Source organism: Dryobates pubescens, chromosome Z (genome assembly GCF_014839835.1).
Source record: "Dryobates pubescens isolate bDryPub1 chromosome Z, bDryPub1.pri, whole genome shotgun sequence".
In the NCBI taxonomy this organism is placed as follows: domain Eukaryota; kingdom Metazoa; phylum Chordata; class Aves; order Piciformes; family Picidae; genus Dryobates; species Dryobates pubescens.
The window spans coordinates 3,401,206-3,424,253 of NC_071657.1; the positions used below are offsets into that span (position 1 = coordinate 3,401,206).

General features: G+C 60.7%; 3 protein-coding genes across 3 annotated transcripts; 2 read left to right on the forward strand and 1 right to left on the reverse strand.

The window, feature by feature from the left end:
- Positions 1-757: 757 nt before the first annotated feature.
- On the reverse strand, positions 758-7,268 carry LOC128899469 (kinetochore protein NDC80 homolog). Its single transcript, XM_054178746.1, has 11 exons — positions 7,168-7,268; positions 6,111-6,197; positions 5,592-5,715; positions 5,298-5,470; positions 4,379-4,481; positions 3,530-3,619; positions 2,974-3,067; positions 2,402-2,508; positions 1,755-1,876; positions 1,234-1,336; positions 758-1,080 (listed from the first exon to the last, which is right to left on the reverse strand). The coding sequence occupies exons 1-11, from the start codon at positions 7,266-7,268 to the stop codon at positions 934-936; spliced, it is 1,251 nt and encodes a 416-aa protein (XP_054034721.1). The 3' UTR covers positions 758-933.
- A 1,328-nt stretch (positions 7,269-8,596) lies between these two features.
- On the forward strand, positions 8,597-16,218 carry LOC104296577 (methyltransferase 4, N6-adenosine). The gene is made up of 8 exons (XM_054178848.1): positions 8,597-9,006; positions 9,785-9,847; positions 10,956-11,322; positions 12,373-12,442; positions 13,217-13,391; positions 14,166-14,272; positions 14,817-14,905; positions 15,826-16,218. The coding sequence occupies exons 1-8, from the start codon at positions 8,605-8,607 to the stop codon at positions 15,969-15,971; spliced, it is 1,419 nt and encodes a 472-aa protein (XP_054034823.1). The 5' UTR covers positions 8,597-8,604; the 3' UTR covers positions 15,972-16,218.
- A 4,818-nt stretch (positions 16,219-21,036) lies between these two features.
- On the forward strand, positions 21,037-21,213 carry LOC128899494 (DNA-directed RNA polymerases I, II, and III subunit RPABC4-like). The gene has a single exon (XM_054178846.1). The coding sequence runs from the start codon at positions 21,037-21,039 to the stop codon at positions 21,211-21,213; it is 177 nt and encodes a 58-aa protein (XP_054034821.1).
- The last annotated feature ends 1,835 nt before the right edge of the window (positions 21,214-23,048 follow it).

The window sequence follows — 23,048 nt, forward strand, 5'->3', positions numbered from 1 at the left end:
TGCCCTGCCCCACAGGGCAGAGCTAGTGTCCCACCCACGGCCCTACCCAGTCCCTTCCCCTTGCCATGCCCCCAGAGCCCAGCTGAGGTCAGTCAGGAGGAATCCAAGAGCTAATCTACATCAGCCCTGCTGCTCTCAAGGTGGCCCAGGGCAGCTTTAGGGTGCAGAGAAGAAACTACTTCTTCCCTGGAGGGGAGGTGAAGGCCTGGGCCAGGCTGCCCAGGGAGCTGAAGTCCCCACCCCAGGAGGGGCAAAAAGGAGCTGGCAGAGTGAGCATAGAGAGGAGGAGGGCAGCAAAGGAGCAGGGCTGCTTGGGAAGATGAACACCAAGGGCGAGCCAGGGGCACACACGACTCAGAGGCCCTGTCCTTCCTTCAGAAGAGTGAGAGCACCCTTTATTCCTTTGACACTTCCAGCAAACAGTTCCAGAGCTGCTTTTCCTCTCACCACCACACCTGCAAGCAGGACAGGAGTGGCTGCTGCTGAGCTCTGCAGGGAGCCACCCCAGGAAAAGCCAAGCCAGGGCCTGCTGAGGCCCTGAAGACAGGGCAGGACACGAGGGAATTGTCCAGCCAAAGGCCAGAAAAGGTCAGCTAGGAATGAACACAAGGGAGGGCACAGCTCCAGCTGCAGAAACCAGGAGCTGGCAGGCAGCCCAGAGAGCAGGGCCCTGCAACCAGCACCTGCTTCAGAGGAGCACAGTGAGGTATGGGGCTGGGGGAGCTGAGGAGAACTACTCTGCTTCAGGTGGAAAACATGAGGTGGTGAAAGGAAACACAGCTCCTAAGGAGCAGCAAGAGATTGGGTGAGGCTGGAAGAGAGAAGAGAGTTTGGAAAGGCAAAGAGGACAGGGAGAGGCTCTGCTCAGCATCAGGCTGTCAGCCTTGGGGAGCACAAAGGCCCAGAGGGAGAAGCTGGAGCAATGGCATCATCTCACGAGCTGAGGCCACCTCCAGCCTTCAGCCCTTCAGCCTTCTTCCTGCAGCTCTCTAGGATCTCCCTCAGGGGGCGCAGGAGGTCTTCAGCCATGAACACTTGGTAGGCTCTGTCGCTTTGGGCGCTCTGCTCCTCCAGGTATTTCTAGGGGAGAGGCACAGCAAGGTGACCAGAACAGTCCTGCTCTCCTAGGAAAGCTCTGTCAGCAGCAGATGGAGCCCAAGGAGCAGTGCAACCCCCACCCACAGCAGCTGGCCTGGGCAGCTCTCCAGAGGAGGAGACTCCACTCCAGCTCACCTCTATCAGCATCACGTGGGTACGAACTGCATCGAGAAGGTGTTCCAGCCTGGCCTCCCTTCTCCTGCTCTCCTTTCTCCTGCTCTGCAGAAGAACTTGGTACCTGCAAAGACAGCCAGAGGGCCCCATCAGGCTCTGCCCCTGCCAGGGGGTGTTCTGAGAGCAGGAACACGGACCAGGGCAGCCTTGCCCATGAGTAGCCAGCTCAGGAGGACCATGGCTGCTAGGTGGTGAGCAAGCAAGGCCCTCAGAGAGCTGGGACTGGCTTTCCAGGCTCCAGACTGCAAAGTGCAGCCTCAGATGTTAGGACACAAACTCCTCTCCTCCCTCTGGGTAGGAAGCCCCCCTAGAAAGCACAGCTCTGGGTGGGGCAGAGCCACCTTCTAGCTGAAGGTTCAGTGTGCAGCAGAAATATCTGTCAGTCAGTGGTGACAGTGAGGTCTGGAGAGGGACACTGCTCCTCCCCTCTAGCACACAGGGGCCCAGCTAAACTGCCCAGGCAGCTTGGATTCAGCCCTTACTGCAGCTGGAGGTCCTGCAGCTCCTTTGTGGCTTCCTCCAGGCCCTCGTTGACACCACTCTCCAGCTGCCTGTTGTGCGGTTCCAGCTTCTCTGCCCACTTCTGCTCCTCCTCCTCTGCCTCCTGCAGACACCAGAGGGAAAAGCCCAAGCTGCATCAGTCAGGAGCTGTCCTTGGAAGGGTGCAGGGTGGCACCCACAGCAACCAGGAGAGAATTCCAGCAGAGCACAGCGAGAGCCCAGATCCAGAGCCCCTGCCCGAGAGCCCCAGCCCTTGAGACCAAGGACTGCCCCCAGGCAGCTCCTATTTGGAGCTCTGCTCTCAAGTGTGGCTGCAGGGGATTGGCCAAGGAGCTTTTCTTCTTACTAGCTAGTGATCCTCAGGAAGGCAGCACAGCTGACTCCTCTCTCATCTCCTGCAGGTCCTTGTTGAGCCACCCCAGCTGGTTCCCCTTCCATCTCTCCTTGCAGTTGCTCCTCTGCAGTCCTTCAGCCCAGGGCACACAACCCCCCCAAGGAGTCCTGAGGCCTTTTCTTCTCCTGACCACCAGCCCAAGGCTGAAGCTGTGGGGATTGTCTCAGCTCCAGCTCAGCCCAGCCCAGCCCCCTTCCTGGCTTTCTCTAAAGGCTCTCCCCCGCCGGGACTCACCGGCTCTCTCACCTTCTTCTTCTCCAGCCTGGCAATCTCCTCAATCAGCCTCCTGCTCTCAGCCAGCAGCTCCTCTGTCCTGGCCTCATCCACCTTGTACAGCTCCTCTGGGAAGGGACAGGAGGGATCACAACCTGATCTCACCAGCCACCATCATCCCTGCTCTGGCAAGCACCACCACCTGGACAGCCATCCCCACCAGCAACAGCCCTGGAGCAGCAGGAGCAAGCCCATCAAACCACCCCTAGGGAGCTCCAGAGCAGGCTCCTGCCACAGCTCCCAGGAGCTCAGCTCCCTGCCTCACAGCTGCAGCCCCTGCTTAAGCTTCCCTGGGGCAGACAGAAACCGCCTGCAGAGGTGGAACTTCACCTGCAGAGCTCTGCAGTGCTCCTTGCAAAGCCCCCCAACGTGAGAGGGGGGCACAGATCCAGCTGGCACTAGCACATGCCCAGCTCCTCCTGCAGGCCCCACCAGCAATGCTGCATCCAGAGAGGCTTCAGCTGAGGGACTTCAGGCCCCCAAGCCCAGCTGACTGCCCCTCAGCCAAAGCCCTCCTCCAAGGGGCAACTCACTCAGCTTGGCCTCCAGCTCTGCATCCTGCTCCTCAAAGGTGTCTGCCCCCTTCAGGAACTGCTCATAGCACTTCATAGTATAGTCCAGGAAGAGCTGAGAACAAGGCCACAAGTTCTCTCAGTGCCTGCCAGGGCTCTGCAGGAGCTGGAGAGGCCAACCCTGCCCACCCCCAGAACAGCTTCAGCAGTTGGAGCAAACTGCTGCAGAAATCAACTCCTCCTCCTCCTCCTCCTCCCTTGGAGGAATTGTCAGCAGCTTGTGCTAGGCATTGAGAGGAGACCTCAAGGACACCCCTCTCCTGGCCCTGGGCACCACTGAGCAGAGCCTGGCCCCAGCCTCTTGCCCCCCACAGCTCCTTCAGCTCCTGCTGAGCACTGCTCAGCTGCCCTCTGGGGCTGCTCTGCTGCAGGCTGCCCAGCCCCAGGCCTCTCAGCCTTTGCTGCTCCCAGAGCTGCCCCAGTCCTTCCCCCTCGACTCTCTCCAGCAGTTCCCTGTCTCCCTGGCACTGGGGAACTCAGCTGACTAGCCCTGGGCCCCCCTGCCTGTCCCTGCTACCTTGTTGTGGAGGATGCCATCCTCTGTCTCTTCCCCCCAGCTCTGGTCATCATTGAGGGCTGCTGAGTTCTTCCCAGTGGCAGAGAAGAGCTGCAAGGACAGGTGGGGAGGGTGAGCAGCAAGACCTCTCCCACCCCACTGCCACCTTCAGGAGAAGCACACTTGGCTAACTGCTGCTGAAAAATCCAACCTCAGACCCAGCTATGAGCTGGCAGAGGGCAGGAGAGCAGCACTAGCCTGGAGTCACAGACTGGGCAGGGCTAGAAGGGACCTTCAAGACCCTCCAGTTCCAACCCTCTGGCCAGGGGACACCTTCCTCTAGACCAGGCTGCTCCAGGACCCATCCAACCTGGCCTTGGAAGGGAGCACCCTCAGGCGGGGATGGGGTCTTTCTGGGGCTCTTTTGGTCTCTTTTTGGTCACTGTGCTGCTTTTTTGCACACACTCCCTGCTCTCTCTTTAACCTTCCCATCACTTTGGCAGTCTGTTTGTCTGAGCCGTTGTTGCTGTGCCTGGTGGGGAGGGGGTCTGCCCCAACCCATTACAGGCTGGCAGTCACCTCGGAGGTCATGGAAGCCAACCCCTAACCCAGCACTGCCAGGGCACCACCATCCCATGGCCCCTCAGCACTGCATCTCCAGGGCTTTGCTTGAAGCCCCTCCAGGCATGGGGACTCCACCGCTGCCCTGGGCAGGCTGGGCCAGGCCTGGACAACCCTTCTGGGGCAGAAATCTTTCCCTCAGCAGCAAAGCAAAACACTCAGGAGGCAGTTCAGGGATGGGCCTTGAAACTGCCCCCCCTGCCCCGAGCCTGCAGTGGCTCCCCTTGGCTTGGAGAAGACAACCCCTACCTTGACACTGTCAATCAGCCAGACCAGAGCTGCCACGAGCTGAGGCCAGACGTGTGGGGCTCCCACCAGGTGCATGGAGCTCTTGGGCAGAGGGAAGGGATACCTGCAGGGCAAAGGAAGGACACTGTGAGCTGCTGCAGTGAGGAAGCCAGCCCAGCAGCTGTTCACAGGACACCAAGGCATGGAAGGGAGAACAAACTCAGTGGCTCCTCACCCTGCACCTGGAAGGGAGAGGAACCAAGTCCTGACTGCATGGATCCATTCCCTTGGCAATTCCACAGCTTCTCCAGCTGGGAGGGACCCCACCTGGAGAGGACCATAAAGTCCAGGCCCCTGCTCCTCCCAGGACTGCCCAGCTCCACACCATCCAACTGAGAGGCTGGAGCCTCTCTGCTGTGAGAGCAGGCTGAAAGAGTTAGGCTTGGTCAGCCTGGAGAATGCCTCCAGGAGAGCTTCTGGTGGCCTTTCAGGGCTTCAAGGGGGGGAGCAGAAAGCTGGGGGCAGACTTTTAACTCGGGGCCTGCGGTGCCAGGCCAAGGGGGGAGGGTTTGGACTCCAAGAGGGAGACTGAGAGTGGAGAGAAGGGAGAAATGCTTGACCCTGAGGCTGGGGAGAGCCTGGCCCAGGCTGCCCAGAGAGGGGGCAGCTGCCCCACGGCTGGCACCACTGCAGCTCGGGGTTCTGAGCAGCCTGCTCTGCTCGGGGAGGGCCCTGCTGGCTGCAGGGGCTTGGCCTGCACTGGATGGCCTTGGAAGGTCTCTTCCCACGCAACCCTTTCGAGGACAGCTGCTGCTAAACAGACAGCTCTAAAGCAGTGCCCTTGAGCCCCCTGGGCTGGGAGTGTTCCCACCCCCAGCTGCCCTGCACAGCTCCCAGCTTCCCCAGCCCAGGCTGCGTCCCAGCCCAACCAGCACCTTACCCAAGGTCTCGGAAGAGTCTGGGGATTTCCTCTTCAAACCCGGAGCCAGGCAGCCGATAGTCAGGGCAGAGGAAGCCGTAGATGAAGGTGAAGATCTTGAGGAAGTCCTTGACTGAGGGAGACTGCAGGGACTTGATGGAGGCCTTGTGGGCGTAGCCGTGCTCGGCCAGGAACTGCGAGGGGCGAGGCGTGGGCGGAGCGGCCGAGCCGAGGCCGGGGCCGAAGCCACAGCCCAGCCACAGCCCAGGCGCTGCCCTGCACGCCCGCTGGGGCGGGCTGCCCGCCAGGCCTCACCTCAGAGAGCCGCCTGATGCACTGCTGGACGAAGGCCTTGTCGTGGAGGGGCCTGGGGTCCTTCATCTTCTCCCTCCTGGAGACGACCAGCTGGCTGCTGCGGGAACCCCCGGCCCCGCCGGCCCTGAGCGGGGAGCGGGCACGGCCTGGAGCAAAGGCTCAGGGCCCCCAGCCGCTCCTCACCGGCCCTGTGCCCCACTCCCTTCCCCAGCCTGGCTGCCCTGCTCCAGCCCCTCCCCCAAAGGGAGCTCCAGGGAGCAGGAGCACACCCGGGGCTGGGCATTGCTGCAAGGTCTCGGAGCAGAGGAGGCCAGGGCAGAGCAGGCGGCAGGCGGCGCTCTGCCTCGGGCAGATGTGCTGAGCAGCTCTCAGGCCTGCGCTGCTCCCCGTGCCCAGAGCAACAACAACTCTCACAGCAGCTCCCAACCCACCGAGGCCTGGAGGAAGGCCCTCTAGAGGCCTGCGGCTGCAGGCACACTGCTCTCTACCCCACAGCTGGGCCCCAGCTAGGCTCCATACCTGAGCCCCACAGAGCTGACTTTGCCCTCCGTACTGCTAGGGGTGGGCTTGCTCGTGCTCAGCTCTCCAGACGTGGCTCTGTCCTTCCTGAGGGGCACAGAGAAGTGCTGTCACTGACTGAGCCAACTGAAGGCCACTGAAGGGAGTTTTCATTTGAAGAGAGCAATTGTCAAGCAGTAAGAGACGTGCAGAACAGCTCTCTGGGTGCTCAGGGCACACTGACCACTTTCCAACTACCCTTCCAACACTCTCCCCTTCATACACATGCAGACAAAGGTGGGGTTATTGCCATTAGCTTCTGCTGCTGCTGGGCTTTCCCTGAGGCCATCCTCTAGGCAGCACAGCCGCTGGCTGCTGTGCCGAGCCCTGGTGATTGTATCTTCTCAGCTCTGCTGTTACAATCCACCTCCTGCCCAGGGATGGCTTTGCACACAGCTTCTGGTGACTCTCACAGCTGCCCCTCGTCTTCACGGCCTCTGCAGCACTCTCTCTTCCTTTCTCACCCTTGAGCAACTGATTACTTCCTAACACTTCAACTGTCAGCTGTCAGCTCCTAACATTTCACTGGGGTGTTGGCAGACATACATTGAAACAGATTAAATTAGCAAACAACAGGTTATAACAAAGCCTCAAATCCTACTCTGCACTAAACCAAGTCTCCTGAATCATAAACAACTGACTGCCATAAAGCCCAAGAAGAATCTCACTCCAGTTACACATGTAAGTCCCCACTGCCTGATCCCTTCTTCCATCATTCATGCTCCTGCTTTTGCTTTAATCAGAATCATCTCATTGACACCAATCATCATTCCATTTATCACAGAAGGATTTACCCAGGGGACTGCTGGAGCTGTGTCATAGGGAGACCAAGGCATGAGGGGGAGCTCCTTGCAGGACTGGAGCACTTTGTGTGCACACCACCTCTGCTGCAAGGGGTTTCCCCCCTGCTGCTCCCACCTGGCTGCAGTCCCTGCACACCCACCCAAGCCCACCCCAGGGCACCGTTCCAGAACAGGCTGCCAAAGCCCCTCCCAGCAGCAATAGCAGCACCACTTACGTCTGGGGACCCGGGAGACCCATCTCGTTGCTCTCCGGCACCCCCAGAGACTCGAGGGACGGCCGGCTGCAGCTGCCAGGAAGCTTGGAGCTCCTCCTCATGGCGCCCCAGCTGGAGAGCACCCAGCGCCCAGGAGCGAGGAGCAGCGGCTGGAGTGGACAGCACAGGCACCTCCTACAGGGGCACAAGGAACAGCAGCACTGTGCTGTGCTAGCACAGCTTCCAGACTCTTTAAGCTCTCCTTCAACGAAAGCGGCCACGGACAGAACAAGAGCAGCGCCGTCAGACGCAGCCTCTCGCAGCAGCCCTTGCGTTGAGGGCAGGGCCAGGCTCGGCCTTTGGATCCGCTCCCTTCGAAGCGACGGCTGCCCTCCTCCGCGCCCGCTCCAGCCCCTCAAGGGGCAGCGGAGCGGCTGCGGGCGGGCGCCGGCGCCACCACCCTCCCCAGCCGCGCTAACACCGCCGTTAAATCCCCCCGAGCCGGGGGCAGAGCAACGCCCCCAGCCCCCCGAGCCGGGGGCTCCCGCAGGGCTCGTCCTTACCGCCCAGACGCCGCTCACGGCTGCCGTCCTGCCGCCCGCTGCCGGCGCCGCTGCCGCCGCCGCCATTTTCAAGCCGGCCGCCGCACGGCACGCTGCGCGACGGCGTGACGTCATCGAGCGGCGCCGCGCGGCACGGGCCCCGGGCCGTGTCGTCACTTCCGCTCGCCCGCAGCCCGCCCCCGAGCCCACCGGAAGTGCGGGGCCGTCACGCCCGCGGGCAAGATGGCGGCGCCCGGAGGCGGCGGGGCGAGGCGGGTATGCGGGCGAGACGCTGCCGTGCCGAGCCCCTGGGCTCGCAGCGAGGGATGGGGATGGAGGGCAGCCCTGGGACGGCTTCAGCCCCGCGCAGCTCGGGCTGCGGCGGCTCCTCTCGTTCCGCCGCGCCGCGAGGCTTGCGCCCGTCGTCGAGCCGCGCCGACGGGCCTGCCTGCGGTCGGGGTGAGGCAGGAGCGGTGCGATTTGGGGGCGTCAGCGCTCTGCTTTGGGGGGACGGCCGAGCTGCTGGGCTCCGCGGGTCTGTGTTCTGCTGCCGCTGCAGGCCGCCTCGTTCTTAGCCGGGCCCCTTGCTGTGCCCCGTTGCTGTTGGCTCGCTGAGGGAGCTGCCGCAGACCGACCCGGTCACTTCTCGCCCCTTCCTTAGGTCTGATTTGCCGCAGAGCGGTGCGGTAGGCGCAGAGGGATGTGGTAAGGTGCGCAGAGCTGGAGTCAGGAGCGCCTGCGGCACGTCCCGAGCCCCCAAGGCCGTGCCGGCAGAAGCTCAGCGCTGCTTTCTGAGCCGCTAGGGCCTCCGGAGCCGTTCAGACGGTGCCCCCAGGAGGGCCTGGCTGCAGGAGGTGCCTGTGCTGGGCAGCCCTGGCTGCAGGCCGTTGCCTTCTGCTCTTGCTGGGCGGCGGGGATGGCCGTGGTGCATCGGCTGGCAGCAGGGTGGCTGGTGGATCACCTGGCCTTCATCAACCAGTGTGGCTACGAGATCTGGGACTCCTCTGCCTGCCCTGCTGCTGCCACATCTGCTGGAGCCTGCTGTGCTGCTCCTGCCGGCTCCTGGGGGAGAGCTGGGCCCGAGCCTGGGCCTGCAGCTGGGAGAGCAGCAGGAGGCCAAGCAGCCAGGAGGAGATTTGTGTTCCGGGAGGAGTTCTTTGCCGTCTCTCAGCCCCACATAGCTGCAGCTCCCGGGGAGCAGCTGAGGCAGGGATGCCCTGCCCTGAGTCCTGCAGCAGCAGAGGCCCAGAGCAGCAGAGAGGAGCTCCCAGCAGGAGCCCAGAGTGCCGTGGGAGGCTCTGCTGGCAGTGCCAGGAAGGTGAGTGCTCCGCAGTGCACTGCTGTGCTGTCAGCCTGGGAGGGAAGAGGCCAGCAGTGGTGTCTGGCTTGTGTCTGCCTCCCAGAGCCCTGGAGCTGTTTGGGTGGGAAGAGAGCTTGGAGGTGCTGGAGGGCAGCCCTTAACCCAGCACTGCCAGGGCACCACCAAGCCCTCAGCAGCACATCTCCAGGGCTCTGAAACCCCTGCAGGGCTGGGGACTCCGCCGCTGCCCTGGGCAGCCTGGGCCTGGCCTGGCCGAGCCTTGTGGGGCAGAAATTGTTCCTCCTGGCCCAGCTGACCCTCCCCTGGGGCAAGTTGAGGCGCCTGCCTCTCGTTCCTTGAGAGAAGAGCCCACCCCCCAGCTGGCTGCAGCCTCCTCTCAGGGAGCTGCAGAGAGCAAGGAGGGCTCCCCTCAGGCTCCTCTTCTCCAGGCTGAACAGCCTCAGGTCCCTCAGCTGCTCCTCCTGCAGAGAGCAGGAGCTTTGGCAGAGCAGGCTTCAGGATGCATGCAAGCTGCAGAGCCTGCCAGGAGAGCCTGGGGTGCCCTGTGGCAGTGGTGGGCACCCCGTGGCTCAGCAGCAGCAGGCTGCTCCCAGAGCTTCTGCCCCAGGCTGCGGTCAGGCCCCCGAGCCCCCGTGGCAGCTGTGCAGCTTGTGCAGGGCAGGGGGAAGGCCCTCTCAGGAGGCTGGCTGTGGCCTGCTGTCCCCTGTGGAGCAGGACAAGGAGAGGCTCAGCTCCAGAGGGGCTCTGATTCTGTGTCCTTGTGTCCTGGCTGCAGAAACGCAAACGGCAGCAGGAGCTGAACCAGGGGGAGCTGGAGGCCCTGCACTACCACTGCAAGGTGAGCACAGCCAAGGGCAGCTGTCACTGCATGGGGGCAAGGCATGGCTGCAAACAAGTGCTGCTCTTGCAGCTCCTTGCAGCGAGTGGAGTCCCCAGGTGCCAGCAGGGAGGGCTGGGAAGGACCTCTGGAGCTCCCCCAGCCCAAGCCCCTGCTCCAGCAGGGCCCCCCCAGCAGCTTGCCCAGCAGCACAGTGCCCAGGGGGGGTTGGAAGCTCTCCACACCAGGAGACTCCACAGCCTCTCTGGGCAGCCTGCTCCAGGCCTCCAGCAGCCTCCCCCCACACCACTTTCTGCTCCTGCTCAGCTGCCAGCTCCTGGCTGCCAGGCTGTGCCCCTTGCCCCTTGTGCTGGCCCTGGGCACCACTGAGCAGAGCCTGGCCCCAGCCTCTTGCCCCCCACAGCTCCTGCTGAGCAGTGCTCAGCTGCCCTCTGGGGCTGCTCTGCTGCAGGCTGCCCAGCCCCAGGGCTCTCAGCCTTTGCTGCTGCCAGAGCTGCTCCAGGCCCCTCAGCAGCTCTGCAGCCTGCCCTGGGCTCTCTCCAGCAGCTCCCTGTCTCCCTGGGCCTGGGGAGCCCAGCAGTGGCCCCAGCCCTGCAGCTGTGGCCTGCCCATGGCAGAGCAGAGGGCCAGGAGAGCCTCCACTGCCCTGCTGGCCACACTCCTCTTGATGCCCCCTAGGCCACCTTGGGCCTGCTTGGCCAGCAGGGCACTTTGCTGGCTGCTGGGCACCTTCTTGTCCCCCAGCACTCCCAGGGCATGCTCCTTGGAGCTGCTTCCCAGCAGGTTCCCCTGCTGCAGGAGGTTGTTCCTGCCTGGGGACAGGGCCCTGCCCTTGCCCTGGTTGGACTCCAGGAGCTTCTCTCCCCCAGCTCTCCTCCTGGCCAGGTCTTCCTGCACAGCAGCACAGCCTCTCAAGGTGTCACCTCTGCAGTCCCTGGGGTGCAGCCAGAGGATGTTTGCTGTGCTCTTGTGACACAGGCTGCAGGGGATCTGAGTGTGTGGCAAGCATCCTTTGCCCACTCTGGGTGGCCAAGGCCTTGGTCTCTGCCCCATGTCCTGACCCAGGAGGCACCTGAAGCATTTCCCTTCTTTCTTGGTGCCCCTCCAGGTCAGGAAGCTCATCTGGGAAGGCAGCCTGGCTTTGGTGCAGGAAGGGCTGAGGAGTGGATTCCTTCAGCCCAGCGCTGCAGCACTGGGTCCCAAGAGGAGAGCTGTCCCTGGGCACGGTGGCTGTGGGCTGGCTGAGCTCTGTGACATGGGCAAGCAGTTGCCAGCTGGGGGTGGATGCCTGCAGCCAGCTGTGCAGCTGCTAGGGGAGGAGAGCTCCCTTCCAGAGCAGGCCCTGCTCTCCTGCCTGACAGAGAACAGCTCCAGCTCTGCCAGGATCCTGGTGCTCATGGGGCAGAAGTACCTGGTGCCTCCAAGGAGCAGCTTCCTCCTCTCTGATGTCTCCTGCCTGCAGCCCCTGCTGAGCTGTGAGTATCTGCAGCTGCCAGGGCTGAGCTCTGGCCTCCCTGCTGCCTGGGCAGGAGCACAGCTGCTGCAGGCTGCCAAGGTGCTGCTTCTCAGCTGGGGCACAGCAGGGCTGCGTTGCCCCGAGCCCAGCAGCTCCCCCACTGAGCCATGGCCCTCAGCACCACACCTGCAGGGCTCCAGCACTGCCCTGAGCAGCCTGGGCCCGGCCTGGACAGCCCTCTGGGGGCAGAAATGGTTCCTCATGGCCAAGCTGAGCCTGCCCTGGGGCTCTTTCCTCTTGTCCTGGGAGAGCAGTGCCCAGCTGGCTGCAGTCTCCTTGGAGGGAGCTGCTGATAGTGAGAAGCCCTTTGCAGAGCTGCTTTGGAGCTGCCCAGGTCCCAGCTGGGCTGCTGGAAGGTCCAGCAGCAGAGGGCTCTGGCAGCCAGAGCCCATCACTGCCCTTGCTGCACAGCCCCTGCTGGGAGCCTCCAAGCAAGCCTTGGTCAGCTGCCCTCTGCCCAAGGCCCCCAGATGTTCAGAAGCTCTTGGAGGGCTCTGGGCCAGGCCCCAGGAAGGTCCTCTCCTTGGGTAAGGAGCCTGACCACCTCTGAAGGGTGTGATGGTTGGCTTCGGGCTGCAAGGAGCTGGACTGGGCTGAGGCATGAGGGGAAAGTGCTTCCTGCTGAGGGGGGAGGCACTGGGACAGGTGCAGGGAAGCTGTGGACACTTCAAGCCTGGAGCTGTCTGTGTCCAGGCTGGCTGAGGCCTGCAGCAAGCTGGGCTAGAGGCAGGTGTCCCTGCCCATGGCAGGGGGCTGGAGCTGAGGGATGTGGAAGGTCCCCTCCAGCCCAGCCCAGCCTTGTTTGTGTGGCTGGGGGAGAGCAAACCTGCCTGGAGCCTTCAGGCCTCTTCTCTGGCTGGAGGAGAGCAAGCTGTGGTTGGGCAGCTTGGGGGCTCCTTGCCTGCAGGCTGTGGGGGCAGGGCTGGGCCTTGGTCACTCTGCAGGGGCAGAGTCCCTTGGCCCTCCCTGCTTTGGCTTTTGTTTTCCTCTTTGCAATGTCCCTGCCCAGGCCAGAGGAGATTTGAGGTCATTGTGCTGGACCCCCCGTGGGAGAACAAGTCCCTGAAGAGGAGCAAGAGGTGAAGGTGGCACTGGGGTCCCACAGGAGGCCAGGCAGGAGCTGTGCCTGGGGCCAGCAGCCCCCCACTGCCAGCAGCCTGCTGAGCAGCAGTGAAGGGCTGGGCTGTGAGCCTGGCCTCAGCCTCTGCAGGGGCTTGCAGGAGGGATGACTCTGGGGTGAGCTTTCCGCTTGGCAGTGGCAGCAGCCTTGCCCAGGTCCTTGCCCTGCCCTGGTGTCCCTTCAGCAGGGGGCTTGCCCCTGCTGGCACTCAGCCCTGGCTGGCTGCAGACATGCTCTTGACTCAGCAGCTGCCTTCTGGCCTGCAGATGAGAAGGTGCCCTGGCAGGGGGCAGCTGCTGAGGGGCAGGGGGCAGCTGCTGAGGGGGCAGGGGGCAGCTGCTGAGGGGCAGGGGGCAGCTGTTGGGGGGCAGGGGGCAGCTGCTGAGGGGCAGGGGGCAGCTGCTGAGGGGCAGGGGGCAGCTGCTGAGGGGCAGGGGCAGCAGCAGGGCCTCCTGGTTTGGGTTGGAAGGGGCCTTGGGGCTGAGGCAGTGCAAGAGCCCTGCAGGCAGCAGGCACAGCTGCCCCTAGAGCAGGCTGCTGAGCCTTGCCCAGGGCCTGCAGGCTGCAGCACAGGGGGGTGGCCCTCAGCTGGCACCCAGCGCTGTGCCCAGCGGGTGCCAGGCAGGGCCCAGCCCTGGGTGCCGGCCGAGGCCCCGGCTGGGTGGCTCCTGCAGCCAGCAGCTCTTGCTGGGGGCTCTCTGCCCACTGGGGCCCTGCTCTGCTCCCCATGCAGCTACAGCCCCCTGGCCCCCTGGCAGATCAAGCAGCTCCCTGTGCCCGCCCTGGCAGCGCCCAGCTGCCTGGTGCTCACCTGGGTGACCAACAGGCAGCGGCACCTGCGCTTCGTCAGGGAGCAGCTCTACCCTCACTGGGCCCTGCAGCCCCTGGCAGAGTGGTACTGGGTCAAGGTGAGGCTCCCAGCAGCTGCCCTGGCAGCTGTGGGCACCATGGGGGCTGCTGCTGGGGCACTCTGCATCACAGAGGGGCTGGGGATGGAAGGGTCTCCAGAGCTGCTCTGGTCATGCAGGCACAGAGGGGCTGGGCTTGGAAGGGTCTCCAGAGCTGCTCTGGTCATGCAGGCACAGAGGGGCTGGGCATGGAAGGGTCTCCAGAGCTGCTCTGGTCATGCAGGCACAGAGGGGCTGGGGATGGAAGGGTCTCCAGAGCTGCTCTGGTCATGCAGGCACAGAGGGGCTGGGCATGGAAGGGTCTCCAGAGCTGCTCTGGTCATGCAGGCACAGAGGGGCTGGGCTTGGAAGGGTCTCCAGAGCTGCTCTGGTCATGCAGGCACAGAGGGGCTGGGCTTGGAAGGGTCTCCAGAGCTGCTCTGGTCATGCAGGCACAGAGGGGCTGGGGATGGAAGGGTCTCAGAGCTGCTCTGGTCATGCAGGCACAGAGGGGCTGGGCTTGGAAGGGTCTCCAGAGCTGCTCTGGTCATGCAGGCACAGAGGGGCTGGGCTTGGAAGGGTCTCCAGAGCTGCTCTGGTCATGCAGGCACAGAGGGGCTGGGGATGGAAGGGTCTCCAGAGCTGCTCTGCTCCAGCCTCTCTCTGCTTTCCACCATCTGCTTTGGTATCTGAAGGGCCTGGGGGCATCAGCAGCTTCCTTTTAGTCCAGGAGAGTGCCTGGGGAGCAGTGCAGGTGCAAGTCCTGCAGTGGGTGATGGTTGCTCCCTTGTGCAGATCACCAGGGCTGGAGAGTTTGTGCTGCCTCTGGACTCCCTGCACAAGAAGCCCTACGAGGTGCTGGTGCTGGGGAGGGCTGGAGCAGCCCCCCAGGAGGCCTCCAGGTAGGCCAGGCTGGAGCTGCTGAGTGCCTTGCTCTGAAGCCTTCTCCGTGGCCCTTGCTCACAGCACAGGCTACTGGCCCCAGAGCTTCCCTGAAGGCCCTAAATAGGCCTCCTTGGCTCTGGGGGAAGGGAGGGCTCCAGGGACACTGAAGGCTGGGGGAGACCTTCACTGCTCCTGGGGGCTGCTTCTGCTGAGGACTCTGCTCAGAGCCAAGCCTGGGGCTGGGGCTTTGCTGGCTTTGCCCTTGGACTGTGAGGCCTTGGCTCAGGCTGCTGCCACCTGGGGGTTGTGGGGGTGTCCACATGGGAACATCCAGGAGCACACTGGTGGCTCTCAGGGCCTTTGGGAGCTCTGCTTAAGGACTTCTCAGTCCTTGCTAAACCTCCTGCTGCAGATTATGGCTGAGCAGCCTTCAGCCCCCCTGGGGGCTTCTCTCCTTCTCTGTGAGCCTTCTGGGGCTGGAGGGGCTGTGGGGGAGCTGCAGCAGCATTGGTGGTGGTGTCTGCCTCCAACTTCCTCTCTTTGGTGTGGTTTGTCCCCCAGGGAAGCTGAAGCTGTGCCTGAAATCCCAGCTCAGAAGCTGATTGTCAGTGTCCCCTGCAGCCTGCACTCACACAAGCCCCCCCTGGCTGGTAGGTGGGGGCTGCTGCTCTGCTGCTGGGGCCTTGGCCTTGGAGCTGTGAGCTGATGGAGCCAGGATGAGGAAGCTGCATGGATGAAGGGCCTGGCTGGCCATGTGCCAAGGGCTTGTCCTCAGCAGGCCCTTGTGGCTCCTCAGCCTTTCTGGAACTCTTCCCATGCATCCCAGTCCTGCTCCCAGAATCCCCCAGGTGCCAGCAGGGAGGGGTGGGAAGGACCTCTGGAGCTCCCCCAGCCCAAGCCCTGCTCCAGCAGGGCCCCCCCAGCAGCTTGCCCAGCAGCACAGTGCCCAGGGGGGGTTAGAAGCTCTCCACACCAGGAGACTCCACAGCCTCTCTGGGCAGCCTGCTCCAGGCCTCCAGCAGCCTCCCCCCACACCACTTTCTCCTCCTGCTCAGCTGCCAGCTCCTGGCTGCCAGGCTGTGCCCCTTGCCTCTTGTGCTGGCCCTGGGCACCACTGAGCAGAGCCTGGCCCCAGCCTCTTGCCCCCCACAGCTCCTGCTGAGCAGTGCTCAGCTGCCCTCTGGGGCTGCTCTGCTGCAGGCTGCCCAGCCCCAGGGCTCTCAGCCTTTGCTGCTGCCAGAGCTGCTCCAGGCCCCTCAGCAGCTCTGCAGCCTGCCCTGGGCTCTCTCCAGCACTTCTCTGTCCCTGGGAGACTGGGGAGCTCAGCAGTGGCCCCAGCCCTGCAGCTGTGGCCTGCCCATGGCAGACAGGGGGGCAGGAGAGCCTGGGCTGCTGGCTGCTCTCCTGGAGCCCCCTTCAGCTACTGGAAGCTGCCAGAAGGTCTCCCTGGAACCTTCTCTGCTGCAGGCTGCCCAGCCCCAGCTCTCCCAGCCTGAAGGCTGGCTTGCTTGGCTCTTGCACCTTGGGCAGTGCTGCTCTCACCTCTCTCCTCCTCTCTCCTCCCTGCCAGGGGTGCTGGCAGAGTTTGTCAAGCCAGATGTGCAGTGCCTGGAGCTCTTTGCCCGCAGCCTGCAGCCCGGCTGGACCAGCTGGGGAAACGAGGTCCTCAAGTTCCAGCACATGGATTATTTCACTCCTCTGGGGGATGAAAGCTGACCTGGCCCTTGGTGGCTTCACTCTGCAGCTTCTCCACAGCCTCCTCAACCTGCCTCTCTTCCTGAGGGCGTGCTCAGCGTGCTGGAGGTGTGCAGGGGACCTCTGGAGCCCTTCTAGTCCAGCCGTGGGCACCCCCAGCAGCTTGCCCAGCAGCACAGTGCCCAGGGGGCCTGGAAGCTCTCCAGAGAAGGAGACTCCACAGCCTCTCTGGGCAGCCTGCTCCAGGCCTGCAGCAGCCTCACACCAAACCTCCTGCTGGGGTGCACGTTGTACCCCTCGCCCCTGGGCCTGTTGCTGGGCACCACTGAGGAGAGTCTGGCTCCATCCCACCCCCCTGAGCTGCTGTCTGGGACACCAAGCTGCTTGAGCTAACTGATTAAAGGCACTTTGGCACTTCCTTTGCTCATCTCTGGCAAATAAAGTCTGTGACAAAGGGTCAAAGGGACACGAAACAAAACAGAACAAAACCCCCAAACAAGAAAGAAGAAAACTAAACTCAACTCAACTCAACTAAACTAGCAGCACTTGTCCAACCATTTTGGAGACGCTTTGGCATGCCCAAAACACCGATGGCTTTTTGTTGTTGGTTTAGTTGGTTGACGTAAAAGCAGCAGCTAGAAAGCATCAGTGAGGCCAGGTGTGCTAGGGGCAACATAGTCAAGGTCTCTGCTGCTGTGTGTCTGATGGGAGCTCTTTGGGGAGCCAAGAGCCCCCGTGATCTTTGTGTGCAGAGGGTACTCGTCAGTCCTTAACAGCTTGTAGGAGAGGGTGTTTAAGCCATCCGAGTTCATTGTCTCCCTGGTGTGAGCGATTGTGTCCTGCAGAAGGGGAAGGAAGAATTCCCACCCTTCCCCCCCATCCCCACTCATCCCTCCCCGAATAAGAACAGAAAAAGCCAACCAAAAGAAAGGAAGCAGGAAAGGGATAGGGGGGGAAGGAAGGAAAGCAAAGAAAGCAAAGAAAAGAAAGAAAGGGGGGAAAGGTTTAAACAAGCCAAAGTTGGCATGATGTTTTTATAACCTCTCAGCTGGCATCTGCACCTGAGAGTCCAGGTAAGCATCCAGGCAAGTCTCCATCTCCGGAGTCATTCCAGTCTCACCTGGATGCAATCCTGGGCAACCTGCTCTGGCAAGGGGGGTTGGATGGGAGGATCCCCAAAGGTCCCTTCCAGCCCCCACCAGTCTGTGATTCGCTGCCATCTCTGCCACAGTCTAAGAACAACCTGAGTGTCAGTAAAGGTCCCATAACCCCCCAGACCTGAGCAGCAAGCCAAGGCTATGGGCTCAGATTGGAGCCAGGAAACAGCAGCCAAGCTTTTCCACCACCAGGCTTGGTTTTCTACCCCAAGGACAGGCTGGAAGCAATTGCCTGGATCTCACTTTGCTGCATTACAACCAAAAAGGTGAGAGCTGCTCAGGCCATAGTGATATTTCTTTAAGGGGCTGAGGGGGAATAAAAGGGCAGCAAAGCTGGTGAAGGGTCTTGAGATTAAGCCTCCTGAAGAGTGGCTGAGGGAACTGGGGTTGTTCAGCCTGGGGAAGAGGAGGCTGAGGGGAGACCTCCTTGCTCTCTCCAAGTGCCTGAAAGGAGGTCAGAGTGAGGAGGGTGTTGGATTCTAGTGTTAGATGGGAGAAGAGGTCAGGCATGGGAAGAGGCTGTCCAGGGAGGTGGTGGAGTCACCGTCTCTGGAGCTGTGCAAGAAACCTGTGGCCATGGCACTTTGGCAGATGGTTTAGTGGGCATGGTGGTGCTGGGTTGATGGTTGGAGTTCATCTGAAGAGGTCTTTTCCAAGGCAAAGCACTCAGTGCTTTCTATGGTTCTGTGTAAGGCTCCTGATGAAGTACCAAGCTGGCAGCTCTGGGGAAGAGAGAGGTGGGCAAGGGTGGAGACAGCTGCAGGCTTCCCCCAGCCGGGCCCTCTGGGGAAAAGGCACATTGCCTGAAGGGTGGGGGACAGCAGCCTGGTCATGGACAAGGTGGCAAAGGCTGCAATGAGCAATGGCATGGCTTGGGAAGGAGATGACAGGATCACAGGGTGTTAGGGCTTGGAAGGGATCTCTGAAAGCCATCAAGTGCAAGGCCTGCCAGAGCAGGACCAGAGAATCCAGCACAGGTCCGACAGGAACACATCCAGATGGCTCTTGAAAGGCTCCAGAGAAGAAGACTCCACAAGACCTCTGGGCAGCCTGTTCCAGTGCTCTGTGGCTCTCCCAGAGCCACAGTTCCTGCTGCTGGTGAGGTGGAACCTCCTGTGCTGGAGTTTCTCTCCATTGCCCCTTGTCCTATCCCAGGGGACAAGTCAGCAGAGTCTCTCCCCTGCCTCTTGACACTCAGCCCTCAGAGAGTTAGAGACATTTCTTAAATGCCCTCTCAGCCTTCTCTTCTCCAGCCTCAAGAGCCCCAGGCCTCTCAGCCTCTCCTCACAGGGCAGTGTTCCAGTCCCTTCAGCAGCCTTGGAACCCTCCCTGGGACTCTCTCTCCAGCACTCCCTCTGCAACTGGAGAGCCCAGCTTGTGGTGGGTTCTGGTTTTACCCCATGGGCTGAGGAACAGGAAGGTGCAGCAGAGTCAACATGGGATAAATGTCAGGGCCCTCTGCTTCTCCCTCCTGGCTGCTGGCAGGCAAGTGGAGTTGGAGGTGGGGAAGGAAGCTCTCTCTGAGCCAGTGTGCTCTCCCTGCAAGACTTCAGGGATCCTTGACAAGCCACATCTGGTCCAGGCAAGCCTTGGGGCTCAGTGGGGAGAAGGCTGAAATCCCACTGGCACTTCTCAGCTGCTGCTTTCAGCAAGGGCCAGTGTTCCCATACAGGGCTTCTTGCAGCCACTCTAAGTCCTGCCCATTCCTCACCCCACTGAGGGAGAGGAGAGGCTGCCCAGCTCAAGAGTCTGGGGACAGAAGGAGGAGCAATTAGAAGGTTCCTCTCAGGCCATTTTTCTGCCCATGCACGGCAGGCTTTGACCCATGGGATGAAAATGTCCATGATTCCTGTGCAGTGCCTTTCAGGGGCATATGAAGCCATCCCTGGATCTAGTTCAATGCCATCTGATATGGACATGGTGTAGCAGTAGTGCTGGCAGAGACAGAAAATGCTAGCCTGATGCTCCCTTGGCACACCATGAGGCCATTCCTACTTGCCCTGTCTCTTGTTGCTTGGGAGAAGACACCAACCCCCACCTCCTGCCAACCTCCTTTTGGGGAGCTGTAGACAGTGATGAGGTCTCCCCCCCAGCCTCCTCTTCTGCACACTGAACAAGCCCAGCTCCCTCAGCTATTCCTCTTCAGACCTGTTCTCCACACCCTTCATCAGCTTCACTGCCCTTCTTCTCTGGGCATGCTCCAGCCCCTCAATCACAAAATCAGAGAGTGCCAGGCCTTGGAGGAGACCTCAAAAGATCACCAAGTGCAGCCCCCCTGCCAGAGCACCATCACCTGGAGCAGGTCGCACAAGAACGCCTCCAGGTGGCTTTGGAATCTCTCCTGAGAAGGAGACTCCACAACCTCTCTGGGCAGCCTGCTCCAGGGCTCCAGCCCCCTCACAGGGGAGAATTTGCTCCTGATGTTCACATGGAACCTCCTCTGCTCCACCTTGCACTCACTGCCCCTTGTCCTATCATTAGACACCAGGGAGCAGAGCCTGGCTCTGTCCTTCTGACACTGCCCTGCACATCTTGATCAAGATGAATGAGGTCACTCCTCAGGCTCTTCTTCTCCAAGCTACTGCTTATGAGAATACAAATTGCTTTGAAAACCAAAGAAGGTCATTCCAAAGGTGACAGCGAGAGCCGTGAGGGAATTCAAGTTTTACACAGGGAAAAGGTGGCTTTGGGGTGATTCTTTTTGTTTCAGCAAGCTTGAGACAGCTTGAAATAGCGTGGGAACGATCTTAGCGAGTCTCACCAAACTTTCCAGGCCATCCTTTCACCGCACAATTAAAGCCATCGAGTTCAGGTGAAACAAAACAAAACAAAAGCAACCCCCAAACACACAAAGCCAGCCCCCCAACCCCACCCCGCCACTTCTCTCCGCCTTACCAGAGAAGCCAAGCTGGTGCCGTGCTGAGGCAAACAAAAACCCCAATCCAATTAGCAATCAAAACTCACTTCACACCTTCAGCAGGAAGGGTTATCTGCAGCCAGCTGCTGTTGCAGATGATTAGCGCTCGCAGAGCGGGGAGGGGGCAAAGCGAAAGGCTCAGGGAGCGGGGCGGATCAGGGCGGTGCCTTCTCACCTGGGGCCGGGGGGTCGGGGCACACCTGGACCCTTTGCCAAGCCACGTGGGATCCTTAGGCAAGCCCGGGATGCTATAGGCTGAGGGTTCCCGCTCCTTTGGGGAACGTCATGCCGATAATTAGTCTCGGAGATGTATAAAAGGAGAGAGCAGCACAGCCGAAGACACTTCTCCGGCTGCGAAGCTCCTTCGCTCCCCGGCTGCGAAGCGCTGCCTCGCTCCGTCTGGTTCTTCGCATCGCGCCTTTGGACTACGAGCATCTCTGAAAGGCCTTCCCAAGCAGGGGGCCGTCAGAGATTCCCCCAGCTACCAAGGCCGCTCGGTAAGTAACGTCGGGCTGTTTCCTAGAGCCGGCGGGCCAGGCCTGTCTCTGATCGATTCGGAACCAAATCGTGCGGGGGGTTCGCTAGTTGAATGTCTCCTGAAAATTGGCTGCGGAATTAAAGCCGTAGGTTGAGAAGAGTCAGAGGAAAATAGGCACAAACCGCCATCAGTTGGACAGAAATTAGAAGGGAGCTCGGCGGAGTCCGCGGAAAGAGTAGAGAGGATGCTGGGCTCCGGCTTCCTTCAGGCACGGGAACCGAGACCACTTGGAAACATTTCCCAAGCCCGTTAGTTCTTTAGCAAGTGAATAGAAGGGAATTAACCAGGTTGGCCAAGCCCTTCGAGATCATCAGGGAGCTTGATTCACCGTTCCTTTAGTGTGGCTGTAGGGTGTTTGAAGGCGGAGGGGGGAAAGAGCTGTACTTTATTTGCAAACAAATATTCCTAGTTACTAAGTTGTTTCTTTGCCTTTAGTGACGGCGAGGTCGGTGGCCTTGCTTGTGCAGGCTGATCATGGATCCTCAGAAGGATGTTCAGCCTCCAAAGCAGCAGCCAGCCATTTACATTTGTGGAGAATGTCATACAGAACATGAAATAAAGGCAAGAGATCCTATCAGATGCACAGAATGCGGCTACAGAATAATGTACAAGAAAAGGACGAAAAGATTGGTGGTTCATGATGCCCGATGACATCCGCTGAAGATACTGCGACTTTGTGACCTCTGGATGTGTGCCAAAGTGTCTCCAAAACGGTTGGACAAGTGCTGCTAGTTTAGTTGAGTTGAGTTTAGTTTTCTTCTTTCTTGTTTGGGGGTTTTGTTCTGTTTTGTTTCGTGTCCCTTTGACCCTTTGTCACAGACTTTATTTGCCGGTTGGGCATCTGAAGGTTGTTCAAATCAGGGACACTCCGTTGTATTGGGGATCATCTGCAGCACTGCCTCATTTGTTCTCTCTTCTTCATTCTTGCTCTTTCTTGGTTTTCCTTCTTCTTTCTTGTTCTTCCTCTTTCTTCCCCTTTCTTCCTGTTGTTCTTTTCTCTGGGTGGGGGTTAGTTTTGTGGTTTCCAGGTTTGGGATTTTTTTAACCAAGCCATGAAGCTTTTGCTGAACCCTTGCACTGCAGGGGTGGGATCCTGTAGGGGCCAGGGGTCAGCACTTTTCTATTTGTCATGCTTTGCAAGGTGCCTTAGAAGCAGGGCCCCACGGCCAGCAGTGGCAGAGCAGCACCAAAACTTCAGCACACAGCTCCACTGAAAGTGCCAGGGCTCTGCAGAGAGCACCTCTGTTGTGTGCTGAGCCTTTTCTCAGTGCAAGAGTTGGGAGCTTCAGCTGGAGCGGTGTCTGGCTGCTAACAGGCTCTGCCAAAGGGGCTGCCAGGTGTAATTGGGTGGTTGGTTGGGTTGGGTTTGTTTGAGTTTAGGGAGGGTTTAACTTTTTTTCTGATGGGTTGGGGGTTGGTCCTTGCCTTAGGACTCTGTGAGGGTTAGACAAATGTTAGTGCAACAACTCTGGGGCTCGGCTGTACGCCAAAGTGATTGAGTATCTTAGAGGTGCTCTGCACACTTGTTTGCTGGCTGCTGCAATCCAAGGTGCCTTGAAGGAGGGGAGGAATGGGAACTGGAAAAGCAGGAGCCCTGAAAACCATTCTCAGCAGAGAGATGCTGGAGGTGCAAGATGCAGGAGGTGCTGCTGGAGCCGCCAGCCACGTGAAAAACAAAGCATCCTCTGCTGCCTCTTTCACCCCCTGGGGCTGACCCATGGTTTCCACATCTCGTTGTGCCTGTGCAGACTTTGCTGGGCAAACTCATTAAACCCTCTTGACTCAACTGGCCATGAAATGTCTTTCCCTGGCTTTTCTTGGGGGTGATTTTCCTGCAGACCCTGGCCTTGCACAGAAGTGAGTTGTGGCCATGGCCTGTGGTGGGGCTAGGAGTTGAATTCTGCTTTTTCCATCCCTCTCCCATAATGGTAGCACACCCAAAGTGATCCTGTGTGGTAAGAGGTGAAACCCAGACCAAATGTCTGCAGGGGGCAATGCTGAGGGCTTGCTTCCTTTGGGCTTTGCTGTGTGGCTGTTAAGATGAGGGAGGATGTGGGCAGCAGAGCTCCAAGCTGCGGGCAGAGCGCTCCAGGGCCAGCAGGCAGGGCACCTCCCCGCTCCGGCTGCCGGGCAGGATGGATCCCTCGGCTCCTGGAGGCTTTGGGAGCTGGGGCTGCTCGCCCAGAAATCCTCCTGGCCCAGGATCCCTTGGCCATGGGCCGGGAGCAGAGAGTATCCAACACTGCCCTCTGCAGCCACTCTGACCCCAGCCTGGAGCACTGCCTGGGCTTGCTGTGGCCAATGTGCAGAACCTGGCCCTTGGATGTGGTCAGCCTGCTGCCCTTGGCCTCTGCCCCTCTGCCCAGCCTGGCAAGGTCCCTCTGCACAGCTCTCCTACCCTCTAACAGATCAACTCCTGGCAGAGGCTGAGGGAGTTGGGCTGCTGCTTGCTTGCTTCTGTTCTGTGCATGAAAAAACTCTCCCAA

Bases quoted from the DNA above. Each gene is read 5' to 3' on its own strand.
- LOC128899469 (XM_054178746.1), bottom strand. From the start codon at position 7,268: ATGAGGAGGAGCTCCAAGCTTCCTGGCAGCTGCAGCCGGCCGTCCCTC. The intron at 1,877-2,401 runs GTGAGTCCCGGC...TGGTGTCTGCAG, and splicing joins AGAAGAAGGTGAGAGAGCCG to GAGGCAGAGGAGGAGGAGCA. The intron at 1,337-1,754 runs GTAAGGGCTGAA...CTGTCTTTGCAG, and splicing joins CTGCAGGACCTCCAGCTGCA to GTACCAAGTTCTTCTGCAGA.
- LOC128899494 (XM_054178846.1), top strand. From the start codon at position 21,037: ATGGATCCTCAGAAGGATGTTCAGCCTCCAAAGCAGCAGCCAGCCATT.
- LOC104296577 (XM_054178848.1), top strand. From the start codon at position 8,605: ATGGCCGTGGTGCATCGGCTGGCAGCAGGGTGGCTGGTGGATCACCTG. The intron at 9,848-10,955 runs GTGAGCACAGCC...GTGCCCCTCCAG, and splicing joins CCCTGCACTACCACTGCAAG to GTCAGGAAGCTCATCTGGGA. The intron at 12,443-13,216 runs GTGAAGGTGGCA...CTCCCCATGCAG, and splicing joins TCCCTGAAGAGGAGCAAGAG to CTACAGCCCCCTGGCCCCCT.